This window comes from Fundulus heteroclitus, chromosome 3, assembly GCF_011125445.2.
Source record: "Fundulus heteroclitus isolate FHET01 chromosome 3, MU-UCD_Fhet_4.1, whole genome shotgun sequence".
NCBI lineage: Eukaryota > Metazoa > Chordata > Actinopteri > Cyprinodontiformes > Fundulidae > Fundulus > Fundulus heteroclitus.
In genome coordinates, this window is record NC_046363.1 from 20,735,561 (window position 1) to 20,751,295 (window position 15,735).

Consider the following 15,735-nt stretch of genomic DNA (forward strand, 5'->3'; position numbering starts at 1 on the left):
ACCTGTCCAGGGTGTACCCTGTCTCTCGCCCACTGACAGCTGGAGATAGGCACCAGCACCCCTTGCGACCCCACAAGGGATAGACGTGTTAGAAAACGGATGAATGGATGGATACAAAATTTAATCTGACTGCGTCTTCAGATTTTTTTGTTAAAACGTTTGTGTCCAACCTTGCATCTGTCGCAGATTATGCCAAAAAAACAATACAATAATGTCTGTTATTATAAAGGAGATATGTGGAAAATGTCAAGGGGTGTGTGAACACTTTAGCAAGGCACATAATGTGTGTTTCCCACGTTTTCCACAGACAGTGCAGTGTATTTAAAAGCTGCAGTGAAATGAATGTCATAGTCACATTCCCCAGGTGTAATCTTAAAATGTGTAGAGAGGATGTCGCGTTGGTGAAACATGCGGCTGGATTTAGGTTTTATAACGCTTGTGTGTTTCACTTGATACAACACGTCCCACACTAAGTCCACTCCCAGACACGTGTAGATCAAAGTCTGTCTTTCAACCAGACATTCTTGGTGGTGGTGGCAGAAGAAGCGAACAATCTTTCCGCGGAAGAAAAAAAAAATCAGAAAAGAGTGAGCGCCCCCTGCTGGAAATACCTTTCGCATTAAGCTCCTGAGCTCGAGCATCGCCATATTGACGTCCCAACAACGCTGAGAGGTAATCGTATTATTTAATCGCAAATCCTTGTTGTTTTGTAACCCGCGTTGGTTTTACCGGACGGGTCGAAAAGCCCGGGACGGGTAACTTTCCCGTGGGAGCCGCTGCGTTTCTCGAGCACGGCGTTCGGGGGCTGTTTTGTCAAGGCGTTGTCAGCCAGTTGCCTCGCCAGAAAGCAGTCTATTCACTCCCTTAGCCTGCTAGCTTAGCACTTTTTTTTTTTTTAGCTTGTGAAAAATGTGTCCATTTTTCGAAGCTCCCTATGAAGCCCAACATAAATGATGACCCGAGGGTCGTTTAGTTGGATATCTGAAAAGTGAACGCGGATTTAATCACGATGCTACGCTGCAATGTGGCCGAGAACTGCCTGTGACTTTCCAACCGGCTTTTCACTCTGCTGTTGACGAGCTAACGCTAGCTAAGGTTAGCATCGCTGCGAGCTTCCCGGTTCCACCGCTAGCTTGTAGCCGCGCTAGCTAGCATCCCAGCCAGGGCCGCAGGCCGCACGGGGTTTTGTGACTGCCTTTCGTCTCTCTCGTCAGATTATCGAGCCGACTGGCCGCTTTTGAATGAACGCCCGTGACTTTCTGGGCGGATTAATTGGCGTATTTGTTTATTTTATTTCGATTTTTTTTTTCTGCGACAGCATCTTCTCAGAGACAGCCCCGTTTAGCTTTAGCTTCATCCGCTGGCGTGCGCTGGCTCACACACTTTGCTCATGTTTGCCTAATTGACCCGATTGATTTTAATCAGCCTACTTTCTACCCCCTTTTCCAACAGGAGGTAGTCGTTGTAGCCCCCAGTGATGACTGTACTGAGCCCAGTGCCTCCCGATTAGACTGGTTGGATGCCCCCATTTAACATCCAGGTTTCTCCATTTCATACGCCATCATATGCAAACAGCCTATGCACCAACTGCTTAGCTCCTCAGGATTTTTTTATTTTATTTTATTTTTTTTATTTGTGATTGTTTTGTTTTAGATTGTTCAGTTTTGTTGGTTATTGTACAGGTGTATGCTTTTTTTTGTGATTCTATATCAGTTGAAAGCTTATCTGAAGATTTAAACCACAGTTCAAGTTAAAAAGCTTAACCATTGCACAGTATTGTAATTAACTTTAATGGCAGATTTTTTTTTCTCTCTCCCCCATGTCTGTTTAGCTTTCCTACAACAAAGGCATCTCAGCAATCCTTGCTCCCTTTCTGTGTCACCATTAATCCTGGAGGAAGCCTCCCGGGTATCGTACACATTTTCTTTAAGCACGGTTTCTGATTCAAACATATCAAATTAGTTACCGCCACGTGGAATGTGTTCTTTTGTGTGGTTATGACCGACACGTGCTCTTGTTGTTCTTGATGGAGGTAATTTGGTGTGTTTTGCATGCCCTCTTTGTCTTTCTGTAGGACGTTTAGAAAAGATCCCGTACAGAATATGTCTGGCCCTGTTCCAAGCCGCTCTCGAGTTTACCCTGATGTAAACACACAGAGACCTCGAGAATACTGGGACTATGAGTCCCACGTTGTTGAATGGGGGTAAGGAAGCTAAAAACTGTTACGGTTTTTATTGTATATGTGTGTGCTTTAGCAATGTTGCAATGATAAAAATCTGTATGGATCAACGTAACGGATTACCGGAAAAGGTACAAAAAGACCTGTCAAATAATGCCTGTCTTTTTATACACAACATAAAATATAGCCTATTTCAGTTCCACGTGCAATTTTAAGGTTGTGTCCAATTTTTAGAACGTTTAGTGATTAATGCCATTTATGTCCCTATTTTTTATTTTATTTTATTTTAAAAAGTCAGAAATCATTAGGTTGTTCAAAGGACATAAATATATTCGTAGTAATCATTTTGTTGGATGTTTGTAAAGGATGAGAACGGTCCTAATGCAATGTCTCTTCTTTCCTCCATATTGAGCATCTGATGTTAAATTGTGAAGAGGGTGGGGCTTTAAACTCCAGCGAAAATGTTAAAGAAATTGCACGTTGCATCTCTCCACATTTCCGAGCTTTTACGGTAAAATCTAAAAATTGTCAGAAATGAGCACAAACTCTCCTTTAGCCAAGGCCTGGATTCCTGTTTGGACTAAACAGATCTCAGCAGGATGCAATTAAAGCCAAACCGTTTGAAGTTGAGATCATAAATTAGCCAATTTTACATTTTAGGTACCTTTAAATTTAGATGTAGAATTAAGAGACTTAACTTCAAATGCCGGGTGTACTTAAATCAACTAAACTAACTGTCAATTGATATTTTTCCTTTTATGTCTTAAAGTCTTTTGGGTGAGAAATTAAAATATATAGAGCTAGTGCACAACACACTCAAACGATTTAGTTTTTTTCTCCACCAATCAGCACCAGTACCAGGTCTGGTTGTTTGGAGCCAATTCTAAACTTGTTCTGTAAATCTACCAGTTTGGTTTTCAGCCAGCCAACTTAAAGCCACAAAATTAGGTCACTACAAACTTCTCATTTAGTGAACAATTAATTCTCTTATCCTTTTTAATCTGTATTTTTGCAGGGAGACGGTATAAAAATGCATTATTTATGTCAGTACGGCTGTGAGCAGACGTCCTAAACAGTTTTATACAACAAGGGGTCAGTGAGTGTTTTCCAGTCCCTATTAACTCGTCTCTGAGCAGCATCAGCTGTGGTGCTAAAGCTTTAAACTCTGCACCTATGCAAAGAAGAAGGAGTCCAGTTTCAGGAACCGGACAACTTTTTTTTTTGTTTTTTTTAAGGCGATATGTTCCCTGTAATAAATATAAAGAGTAACAATGTTTTCCGTTGTCTTTATTAGGGTAAAACCAATACGTTGGAGGCAACTCAACTTACATTTAGGGGGGGAAAAAACAGTGCATAGTTTAAAAGCGTCACTTGCCTGTTCAGCAAAACAGTAGATATGATAAAGAAGTGTTTATATCCTTCATAAAAGCATCCACCTTGGATTATTTTACATTTAGTATTATTTGCAGTGCGCCTTATCTGTGAACGTCCGTTTTCCTATCGTTCCTGCTCCTGATACACCGAGGGACAAAGAGAGGATTATTCTGTTCTGAAATGGATCTTTTTTTACAGCGTAACCATGGACCGGGTCCACGCAGAACACCTTTTACAGCGTAAACACGGATCTAGTCCAGGCCATCGTATGTGACAGCAGCCCGGTTCAGCTTCTGTGTTTGGTTTTAGTTTTAATCACATCTTCTCTTGTGATCAACTAGAGCCTGCGGGGCTGGTTCCCACTGCTTCTGACTTGTCAGGTTTCTTATGGGTCCGCCATTTAAGATTTACTGGTTTTATTATTAGCCGCTAATACCGTTGCAGCTAAACAGGAGTAACGGAGGAGGGCACGCTGCTCTCTGGGAACCCGGGCTGACGTATCACTGTAATCAGGCTGTAAGTTGCCCGTATTTAAACGGATACCTTGGCTTATTCCTGCTGGTATGTCTACTCCCTCATTGTTGTAGATACAGGAGCATCACTGACCATTTGAGGTTGCTTTCAAACACCAGCGTCGGTTGCAGCGTCAGCGTCTCTGATGCTAACAGAGCTAGCATCAGAGCGTTTCCTGTTCAGTTGTCTCATAGGCTAAGGACCCCATGACAAAAAGAGGGTTGTTTATTTTGTCATTCCTGTGAGGCGGTTTAAGACTCCAACTCTGTGATGGCTGGTATCAGAATTAACGAGCAGAAACGGTGATCTGGCGTCGTCCCGGCATCAACACGACTTTTCGTTAATTATTGTCATTGCGACGTACGTTCCAGTGAAATGTGGGAGCTGTGGGCTGCCACTGGGTGGCGTTAGTAGAGCGTTCTGGGGCCAAGGGTCTCACTCAGGGACCCAGATTTCGGGGCAGGGAACTTGCCCCTCGGTCCAGGACGCAGGCGCCCCGCTCTGACCGCTAGGCCAAACACCCCCCCCCCCCCCAAAAAAAAATGAATTGATGCTGAAGCTTCACGTCCCCTCTGCTCCTGAACTGTTTTCAGCGTGATTAGTTCCAACTTCTTTTGTTTCTTTTTTTTTTCAGGAATCAAGACGACTATCAGCTCGTCAGAAAACTAGGAAGAGGCAAATACAGTGAAGTATTCGAAGCCATAAACATCACAAACAATGAAAAGGTGGTGGTTAAAATACTGAAGGTACGGCGATGACGCGGCGTCTGTGGCTGTAGTGGCTCCTGATCTGACCCCCCCCCCCAGTTGAGTCACCGGGCTCCTTCTTGTCTTTCAGCCTGTCAAGAAAAAGAAAATCAAGAGAGAAATAAAGATCCTGGAGAATCTGAGGGGTGGCCCAAATATCATCTCACTCTTAGATATTGTGAAGGATCCCGTGGTAGGTCGGGGCTCCGTGTTGCCTAAAATGTTCAGGTATTTAGCATTTTTTTTTTTGATTAACTTCCACCTTTTGTTTCTCCTGTTTAGTCACGAACCCCGGCTCTGGTCTTTGAACATGTGAACAACACAGATTTCAAGGTAAGATTTTTTTTTCTTTTGTATTTTGCTTCATTTTCTGCAAATACTGAAAATCTTTGTTTTTTTTTTTTTTTTCCCCCCCCAGCAATTGTATCAAACTCTGTCAGACTTTGACATACGGTTCTACATGTATGAAATCTTAAAGGTAAGTAATTGCCTTAGATTTATTCCTTTTATGATAGTTTACAAATGTACAGTAAATTGGTTTAAGTTAAATATGATAAATGTTGTTTTTTTTCCCCTATTGAAGGCTCTGGATTACTGCCACTCTATGGGTATTATGCATAGGGATGTTAAACCCCATAATGTAATGATCGACCACGAACACAGAAAGGTAATTCAGCCGGATTTATATTTCAATCCCGTCTCGTCTTCCTCACCGTCTGCGGCTCACTGTCCTTATTAAAATGTCCCGGACGTCTGTCCACAGCTCCGTCTGATCGACTGGGGCTTGGCAGAGTTTTACCACCCGAACCAAGAATACAACGTGAGAGTGGCGTCCAGGTACTTCAAAGGCCCTGAACTGCTGGTAGATTACCAGGTGAGTTTCGGACGAGCACAGATCTAGATTCAGAATGTCGGTAAAGCAGGCGGAGCTTCTCACTCCTTCGCGGTTATTTCCAGATGTATGACTACAGCTTGGACATGTGGAGCCTGGGTTGCATGCTTGCCAGCATGATCTTCAGGAAGGAGCCGTTCTTTCACGGTCACGACAACTACGACCAGGTATGGGCCACCTGCGCAGCGAAATGTCTCATAACGAGGGATTCGGTTGTAGCCTTGGCAAAGGCCGGAAAATGGTACCGAGGTTTTAAAAATCTAGTTAAAAAAAAATCAGCCATGTTATTCCAATTTAGTCGATAAAATGAGATTATATGGAGCAACGTTGCCCCTCCCCTACTGGTTGCTGAACCCTGCTGGTCAACTAGCTGACAGAAAAAGCTGCTTAAAGTTTTCTTTAGCTTTTAAAAAAAGACCGATTTAGATGTTATACTACATTAGAGGGAGGAGAGGATTGTTCTATGGATTCCTTTAAGCGCCAAAATTAAAATGACATGTAAATGTTTATTGTGACTGCAAAATTATTCACCTGGAAATAAAACGGGATTGTATGAGAGATTGCGGCAATTCGTTGACAGAAGATGCCTGCAACTTAGATTGAAGCAAACGACAAATAGGACCTTTTGCTGCAGTGACGGCTGCACGTTGCTGTGGATACGTCTGAGTTTGCCACATCTTGCCGCTGGGATTTTTTTCACCGTTCAGCTCCTTCATGCTGGATGGCTTTCGGTTGTGAACAGCGATTTTTCAAGTCTAACCACAGATTCTGAATTGGATTCAGGTCTGGACTTTGACTAGGCCAATCCAACTCATTTAAGTGTTTCCCTTTAAACCACTCTAGTGTTGCTTGAGCAACCTGCTTCAGGTCATCGACACTCTGGGAGCTGGACCTCTGTCCCAGTCTCAACTCCTTGCCAGACTGACAGGTTCTGCTCCAGAATACTCTCGTGTTTAGCACCATCCATCTTTCCCTCGACTCGGACCAGTTTCTCAGTCTCAGCTGCTAGACAGCGTCCCCCCAGCATGATGCTGCCACCACCGTGTTTACCTGTGGGGACGGTGTTCTTGGGCTGATGGGATGTGTTGGGTTTCCACCAGACATAGTTTTCCTTGGTGGCTGAAAAGTTACATTTTAGTCTCATCTGAGCAGAGCTCCTTGCTCCATACATTTGGGGAGTTGCTCACATGTCTTTTGACAAACTCAAAACACTCCTCTTTTAACACTTAAGTAGAGGCTTTTTTCTGGCCACTCGTCCATAAAAACCTGTTGTGGTCCTATGGACAGGTCCTCCAGTCTCTGCTGAGGATCTCTTACCTTTGGTCTCTGAGCAATGCCCTCCTGAACCAGTCTGTGGGTTCTGGTGGGCGGCCCTTTCTCGGCAGGTTTGTTGTGCTACCATGTGCTTTCCATGTGAAGATGATGAATTTGCTCGGGGGCAAATTTCACGATGGATATTTTTTTCACAACTCCTCCCTGACTTGTACTTCTCAACAACTTTGGCTGCATCTGAAAACATCTTTTTGGCAAGGACTCTTCACCCAAAGCAGATGTGCGTCAGCGGTCGCCATGATAAGTGCTGTCTGAGTAGAGCAGGGAATAAGGAAGGAGGTAGGAAAAGGAGCCTGTATGCTTCCTCTCTCCGCTCCTTTAGCATAGGAATCCTCGCAACCTCCCTTACTGGCACCATTGTGCTATAAAGAATCCCACAATCCTATTTGTGACATGAAGTACAGTGTTTTTTGGACCATAAGCTGCAACGGATTATAAGGTACACCAAATATTCTTCCCAAATAAACGTAACTTTTATATTGAATTAACTTACTAGGTTTATTGTTGCTAGGGCGCACTCGCTAGGTCGAGGGCTGCTTTTCACAAATGCACTTCTAGTTTAGACATTACAGTCAGGCAGTATTGTAGACAGCTCAGGAGGCCGATCAGGTTGTGACACAGTGTACCGTAATTCTCAGAATAGCCACTGAGCGGAGCGCATTTTAACAGATTTTTGAGCTCATTGATCCACATAAAATCGATCAGTAAGCACAAGTACAGTAATCATATATAAGGCTCATAAATTTTTGAGAAAATCTAAGGATTTCAAGTGCGCCTAATAGTCCGAAAATACGGTATAAGCACAGTCCACCTCATGGAAATTAACGAAAATGTCCCGAAAGGAGAGAGCGTGCATTTTGCAGCTCATTCTTGGAAGGCCTTTGGCCCAAATCTGAGTTCTTACTGTTGACCTCATGAAAGGTCAGGAAACAGGAGCTAGGAGCAATAATTAGAACATTTCAGATGGAGCCTTTGTCCCCGACTTGTTTGCTTGTTGGTCTTCATGGTGTGATGCCTCTTGTTTAGTGGTCAGGGCTGCGTATAGTTTCAAATTTCAAGAATCAATTCGATTCCGATTCTCAAGATTTCAAGATCTGATCTCAAATTGGATTGCTGGTATTAAAAACACATTTTTAGCTGTTACCTGAACTGTGTAGTTATGCAACATATTAATACTAGTATTACATTAACATTTAACATCAAATTAATAAAGTAATGGTAGTCAATGGCGTCAAAAGTGCGATGCAAAGACTCGTTGGCGCCGAGAAGTTTGTAATGCGACACCGCGTACGAACCCGAGGTCGTAAAAACTGAGCTCTGCAAATAGCTGTCAGCGCGGACACACGTCCCCGCAAGTAATGCTGGCTCACACATTTAAGTTCACAGTGGATTTATTTTTTTTTTTTTAGCGATCTTTGGTTATATGAATCGATCTTTAGGAATCGATTCGTAATTGGAAAATAATTTGTTTTAAACAGCCCTATTAGTGGTGCTGTTGCCTCCGGGTCCTTTCAGAAAATGCGTGTTTATACTGACCGACCACTGCCAAGGGAGTGAATACTTTTGCAAGGCTCTGAACTATTATAGCTGCAGCAATCAGTGTTTTATAATGTTCTATCAGGTAGAGGAATAATATTATTATTTTTTTAAATAAAGTTGTTTCATGTTAAAAATCTCTGTCAATACAGTGATTAGATGAAACTGGTAGTTTTACTCAAGGTTATCATATAATATAAATCTTATACTGGTCCATGCTTAATGTTGTAGCCAAACAAGTTTAGTGTTTTAGCCTTTTTCTCCCCCCACATGACAAATTACACAACTTTTTTATTTTTTGTTTTTTTTTGCCTTAAAAGAGACACACCCCAATCTGGCCTTGCAACCCTTTCAGGCCTTTTGTTAAATCTAAGATAAGATTTCTCAGAAGTGATTAATGGCTTTTTCAGTAAAAAAAAAAAAAAAAAGTCCAGTAATCTTAAAGGTATGGTGGACGATTTTCCAGAAATGTAGATACGAAACGGCCAACTCCCTTTGCGCAAGCGTAAGACCATCTTACCTGCTCTACTGCTCCTCAGGAGGAGAATCTCCACTTTGGTCTTATTTCTTTCTCCTGAGGCCTTCCTCTTCTTTTAATAAACTTGTAAGACAGTTTGCTTCTTGTGACTAGTCCTGTCACGATAACAAATTTTGCTGGACGATGATTTTTTCTAAAACGTATTGCGATAAATCATATTATCATTTGGAGACCTTTTTCAACTAATATGATAATAGCATAATAACGCAAGTATATCCTCTCGACCTACCGACAACTTAACCAACTTAATCACAGTCGTGTTTGGCGCTGACACCAAATAAATTTAATAAAACCTCCCGATCAGCTAACCTAACACGCTAGCTGTTGCTAGCTTAGCGCAAAGAGCTGTTATTAGCTCCTCCCGCGAGCCACCAGACCACTACCGCCAGGATTCCCCCATTTTTCTGTGGGAAACCCTGTCAAGATTCAACCCCTCCTACGCTGAGGAAATGCAGCGTACCGTTTTCAAAGTATACAGTGAGAGCTGCTACAATGAAGAACTGAAACCAGAGACGCATAAATACGTTCACGACCAGCAGACTTACAAAGGGGCGTGAACGCACATTGGCGTTAGCTGGGCGCATCAGAATAATTGGCATGTGGTACAACCAGTAGATAAGATGATCCCCTCCCCAAGTTGAAGCCGAAAAAAGATCGTCCACTATACCTTTTTTAAAAACATATGTGCATCATACGAAAATCCAATTTTGCTAATAAATACAGTGTACAAGGAACTAAAAACATGTCACAATATGATAAAAACATTCCTGCTACATAGTGTTATTTAATATCCCTTTGCACATGTTTTAACTGAATTGAATTCTGTGTCCCACTGTAGATAATTTTTCCTCCGTACTAATGTTATGAATTTATTCCTAAACCATAAAAGTATTGCGTCCACAAGAGGGTGGTCATAAAACTCTGGTGTTTTCTCATATGTTGTCGCCACCTGTTCAGTTTGTGCAAGAGATTTTTGTCTTTCTCGTCGTAACGCTTAACCCTGCCAAAGGTTTTAGTCCTAAACTTGGATTCAGAATGATGCACTGCAAAAAGGGAACTGAAAGTAAGTGAAATTTTCTTGAAATCAGTGTATTTTTCCTTGATTAGAGCAGGTAAATAAGACTATTTGCCAATGGAATAAGATTTTAGCACTTAAAATAGGAACAATTCATCTCCATCATCTTATTTCAAGTGCAGGATGTCTAATTATCTTATTTTAGGGGTAAAAATACTCATTCCATTGGCAAATAGTCTTATCTAGCTCCTCAAATCAAGGAAATATATAGTAATTCCAAGAAATTTTTACTTACTTTTAGTTCCCTTTTTGCAGTGGATTAACACGACTCGAAAGAGTTCCCGCCTTTTTGCGATGAGCGAGCATTTTTGATTTCTGGAGCAGAGGCGATGTCGCGTCAGGCGTGGGATAGAAGTCGCTGTAAAACAGTTTTGCCGTTTTTAAGTCAGACAAAACTGAGAGTTGACGTTTTGAAAGGGTCGGCTTTTAGCGCAGTAGCCGTTAGTTACTGTAAACCGCACTCTCTGGGTATTGCCTAGAGATCGTAGACCCTTATGTTCGCTTTGAGATTTCCAAGAAGCTGCCAACATTTCCAAACGCAGCTTGTTCCTCAGCAAATGGAAGTGGAAAGCTCCAAGGGATGAAAACAAGAGCGACTTTGCTCCTGTTATCTGCTGATCAATTTAACGCTTTGCCAATTATACACACACAAAAAAAAAAAAACATCCCCTCAGCAAGTACGAACTGAAATTAAAAGCCATAAACCGCAGAAGTATTAAGTGTTGACATGACCGGCACGTGCCAAAGTTTCCTTCTTTGTTGTGTCGGCCTCAGTGGATGAGAGGAGATGCGATCTTTGAGTTTAGGGAAGCTCCCGTTGAGCCAGTTTGGCTGAAGATGAACCAGTCCCAGTCAACAGTCACTTTTCTGGCTCCATCTTTTAGTAAAGTTTTAGTTATTTGACTCCACTTTACAAGCCAGAATGTTAGATGTAGGCAAGGCAGGTTTATTTATAAAACACGTTTCAGTAACAAGACGACTCAAAGTGCTGCTTTCCTTCCAACTTTCTATACTTTTCAGGTATTTTTTTACAGAAATAAGCTTGAAACGTGGGTGTATTTAATTAGTTTTGAGAAACCGCTTTGGCGCCTTGTTCACCTGGTTTCCAACCGTTGCACTAATTAATTTTCCGGTTTTTGAAAGAGGATATTTAATTTGCTGCGCACGAGTTCAGCTTTTCTAACGGACAAATGTCTGGACTTGCAGCTTGTGCGGATTGCGAAAGTGCTCGGCACAGAGGACCTGTACGACTACATCGACAAGTACAACATCGAATTGGATCCACGGTTCAACGACATTCTGGGGAGGTGAGTCACCGCGGCCCGTTGGCTTCTCAACGCTTTTCGCAGATTGTTTTTGGGCCACAGCTTGATGGGCTAATCGGTCTTCTTTTCCTCTCGTTTTTTTTTTTTTTTTTTTTTTCCTGTAGACATTCCCGCAAAAGATGGGAGAGGTTTGTGCACAGCGAGAACCAACACCTAGTCAGCACAGAGGCTCTGGACTTCTTGGATAAACTGCTGCGCTACGACCATCAAGCTCGCCTCACAGCCAGAGAGGCCATGGATCATCCCTACTTCTGTACGTTTGTGCCTTTTTGTGTTTTCTGTTCTCCAAACCTTGTGCAACTCTGAGTTTCTATGCAGTCTGGATACAGAATAGAATAGTTGGGAATTTAATTCAAGGCTTTTCAGGTCTGTGTTAATAAAGCCGTGACAAAGTATTTCTACTTCCAGCCTATGTTACCTCTCCCATTTGGTTCCTTTTACTTGTGTTTTCCTCCCTTCCCTGTCCTTTCTTTTCATTCCTTCATTCTGTGTTCTTTCCTTCCTTTACTCCTTGGATCCTTCTTTTATTCTGTGCTTCATTTAGTTCTTCCTTCCTTGTTAAACTCTTTTCTTCCTTAACCCCTTGAGTTCTTCTCTGTAACCTACCCCTCCTTGCCCTCCTCACCTGCTTTCTTTCTTGAATTCTTCTCTCCTTCCTCGCGTCCTTCCTTTCATGCTCTACATCTTTATATTTGCATCCTTCCCGTCCGCCTGCAGGTCTGACATGAAGCCAGCCCTGTGTAAAAATGTCCGCCGCACATTTATGCCGATTTGTGTTTTTAAAACGGATTAGATAGACGGATAGCCTGAGAAGTTGTTAGGAATGCCACGGCATTTGTTAGTGAAGGTGTGGGAATATTCCAGCAAATATGATTGAAACAATAAACACAAACACTGTAATGAGAGAGAGAGAGAGAGATCAGTCACATGAAATACACTTTTAATATCTGAATAGCTAAAACCTTAAAACTTCTTAGTAGTAAAGAGTAGATATGCGATAAATGCAATGAACATTGTAAATACCATAAAATATGTTGAAAATTGTAAAATACAATTCTATCACTGGCTAATCCGTCCGGTTTATCACGTCCCCAGATCCCATCGTCAAAGATCAGGGAAGGGGGGCCACTCCTGGGGGCATGGCTGCCAGCTCCACTCCAGTCAGCTCCTCGAGTATGATGGCCGGTGAGTCGCCCAACACTCGACGACTCGAGAAACGCGTTCGGCAGAGACTCGACGCAGCCGCTTTTCCAAACCTTAATACTGTGCGTACGTGTTTAAAAACCCAGCCTTCCGAATAACTTCTGGATTTCCTTCCTTTCAGGCATCACCTCCATGTCCTCCTCACAGCCGCTGGCTAACATTGCTGGATCGCCCGTCATCTCCGCCCCCAACACCCTGGCCACACAAGTCCCTGCAGCCACCGGGGCCCAGCCCTGAAACCACTTCCTCACCTGTGTTAAACGTGTGCTCATGGCCATGCCCCCTGCCTAGCTCTCTCTGTAAGCCAGGGCCATGGAACCCCCCCCCCCCCCACCCCCCCTTACTTTTTATGTTGACAATAACAAAGAAGATTTAAATTGCTTTTCATGTTCAGTTCTATTTTGACACCTGGACTTGACAGAACCGCATCATTGCGCCTGTCGGGTTGGCTAGACATTAATTTGGGTGTGTTACTTGACAATGCCATTGTCTAGAAATTCTAATAAGATGTAGACATAAAGAGAATGGATAATAAAATTTATTTTGTATGTTCCAAATATACAGTCTTGCTTGAAACTGTTTGATGGGGATCCTGCTGTATTACACTGTGAAACCTTTTACGTGACTTCACAACTACAACAAAAAAAAAAACAAAAACAAAAAAAAAATTACGGAAAAAAACCGGGAGTCTGGGAAATCTGGTGTGTCCCACCTATCAGTGCTCGCTGGTTGCACACAATGTAATGTGCAGGAGTTGTTAGTGTTTTGAAGTTGTTAGATGCTTATCATTCTTTAATTGGACTTTTTTGTAGATATTCTACAGTTACTGTCAGGTTGCATGCACCCAAATGCTGAGTTTCACAGGGTCAATAGTTTGCCAACTTTATGTTACTTTCACTTCTGTATGTGTATGTAAGTGTCCATGTTTGTTTTTTATGAAGTCTCTTACACATGATTTTGATTACATAGACGATTTTGTAACTTTTTTGTTTTATGTTGGGAGGAGTCATCACCTACGGAAAACAACTTCAAAAATAAACAATTTAAACAGGGCCTTACAAGCACTACGTTATTGACTGCACCATTCCACAAATGGTTCCCGTCAACTATGAATAGGGCCCGGCGTGGGGGAGCGGAGAGACGATTTCTAGTTTAACGTCAGGTTTGAAGACAATTTTAGGGCTTTTAAGGATTTCTACAGGTCCATCTCAATATCTTCGAAAACCTCAGCGATTCAGTTCAAAAGTTTGGATGATTATGGCTTTAAAGCTGATGAAAAGTCCAAATTGGTTTTCTTAAATTTGTGTACCATAAGAAAAGCTTGTCTATAATGTGGAGCAAATGCAGTTGATAGTTGATCATTCATGCTCGTTTTGCATGAAATGAATGCATCGTTATACTTTGGCCTGCCGGGGATCAGCCTGTGCCTCTGCTGAGGTTTTCATAGATAAGAGAAACTGAGAGGTGTTGCCAAAACGATAAGACAACCAGGATGAGCTGAAGGCTATGAAAGCAACCTGGGATTCCTGGAGTCCATGTCAGGGGATTCCATGGTCATTAAAGCAGGTGTTGGTACTTAAACCAGCATCTCTATGAGGCCTGTCAGCAGGGAAGCGGTGCTCTGAAGCATCACCAGCGGATGCCGTGGCTCAAATCATCGCCCACAGTGGAAACGTCACTTCAAGCAGCTTGGATTGCGAGTCTTTCCACTCTACCTCCACGTCGTGGGGACCTGGATTTACAAATTAAAGGCAAATTAAACTCTCTTTTTCTGAATGTAGGTTGTTAAAGCATTCAAACAGTCGTGTCATTTTTCTCCTACACAAAAACACCTGTACGGTGTACGGAAGAAACAGCGCCTCCTAGTGTCACAGTACACGATGGCCACAGCCGAACCAGATACGGCCGCAGAAGTGTTTTACCTGAGTTAATAGCATTAAAAAAAAATCTTGAATGTTTAGAGCTTTGAAAGAGGTAAGTAAAATTTACTTATTTGTAATCCAAGTTGCTGTCATAACGGGGGTGACGCAGTCACTGTCCTGGTTAAAGTGGGAAGGTTTTGAGAAAACCGGTGCCGGAGATTTTTTTTATTTCAAATATGAAACGACAATCAGTTCAAATGTTAATTTATGCTAATCTGTTTTAAACTTCAACAAAAAAATTAGACACACTTATCCAATTAGAATATCTGAAAAAGTGATTCATTCATTCCTTGAGTCGTTTCATGTTGGACATTAATCATTTCAGCGAGTTGACATGATCACAACCACCCAACTTCCTACGCAAAAAATGTTTATCGATTTCTAAATACACACCCGCTTCCTTAAATGTGCACCTGTTTTTCCAATTCCAGGAAAAATTTTAATATGTCCTATAATCTTAAAAGCTATGGGGTCCCTAAAGGGTATGGAGGACCAGTTCTACCATATTTAAAAATAAATACAAAAATAAATAAATGCTCAATTAATAAATAAGCATGCAATTAATTGCCACCAAAAATACAATAAACAAATAAATGTAGGTAGAAATAAAATTGTACAGTGAGACATAAATTTATATATCTTTTAATTAGCTTCTTTATTTATTCGCCTTTGTAATAATTACCTTATTTATTGATTTAGACTTTATTTGTCATTTTGTATGCACAGAGTGCGTACACAACGAAATTTCGTTTGCATACAGCTTGAAAATTTCAATGAATTGCAGTAGATTTTAGAATAAAGTAAATTACAGGATAAAATTACAGGATAAAGTGCAACAGTGATTTCACAGTACAGCAATTGAAATGTAAACAATGCAGGACAAATGTGGTACAGAGTCCAGTTATAGCTTCAGCAGTTCAACAGTCTGATGGCCACAGGGAAAACGCTTTTGCAGAACCTGGTGGACCTGCAGCGGAAGCTGCGGAACCTCTCTTCCCAGAGGACAGCAGCGAGAACAGTCCATGGTGCGGGTGTGTGGGGTCCCTGCTGATGTTACGGGCTCGGGACATGCAGCGCTCAGATGAAATGTCCTTAATGGA

At 42.0% G+C, this 15,735-nt stretch overlaps 1 protein-coding gene across 2 annotated transcripts; it reads left to right on the plus strand.

The window, feature by feature from the left end:
• Window positions 1-533: 533 nt before the first annotated feature.
• On the plus strand, window positions 534-13,766 carry LOC105926368 (casein kinase II subunit alpha). 2 transcript variants are annotated; one of them, XM_012862668.3, is made up of 15 exons: window positions 534-672; window positions 1,453-1,540; window positions 1,832-1,908; window positions 2,075-2,203; window positions 4,701-4,812; window positions 4,904-5,005; window positions 5,095-5,145; window positions 5,231-5,290; window positions 5,396-5,479; window positions 5,576-5,686; window positions 5,770-5,871; window positions 11,392-11,492; window positions 11,615-11,763; window positions 12,606-12,695; window positions 12,835-13,766. In XM_012862668.3, exons 4-15 carry the CDS (start codon window positions 2,103-2,105, stop codon window positions 12,948-12,950), a joined length of 1,179 nt encoding a protein of 392 aa, XP_012718122.1. In that variant the 5' UTR covers window positions 534-672; window positions 1,453-1,540; window positions 1,832-1,908; window positions 2,075-2,102; the 3' UTR covers window positions 12,951-13,766. The 2 variants fall into 2 exon arrangements, with proteins under 2 accessions (XP_012718122.1, XP_035988306.1); XM_036132413.1 differs by lacking the exon at window positions 1,453-1,540 and having other exon boundaries at window positions 649-672.
• Window positions 13,767-15,735: the final 1,969 nt, after the last annotated feature.

What these genes read in the sequence shown, in the direction of transcription:
- LOC105926368 (XM_012862668.3), top strand. Translation starts at nt 2,103, where the DNA reads ATGTCTGGCCCTGTTCCAAGCCGCTCTCGAGTTTACCCTGATGTAAAC. An exon ending in TCGACCACGAACACAGAAAG is followed by an intron (nt 5,480 to 5,575) that starts GTAATTCAGCCG and finishes GTCTGTCCACAG; the next exon opens with CTCCGTCTGATCGACTGGGG. An exon ending in CTCCTCGAGTATGATGGCCG is followed by an intron (nt 12,696 to 12,834) that starts GTGAGTCGCCCA and finishes CCTTCCTTTCAG; the next exon opens with GCATCACCTCCATGTCCTCC.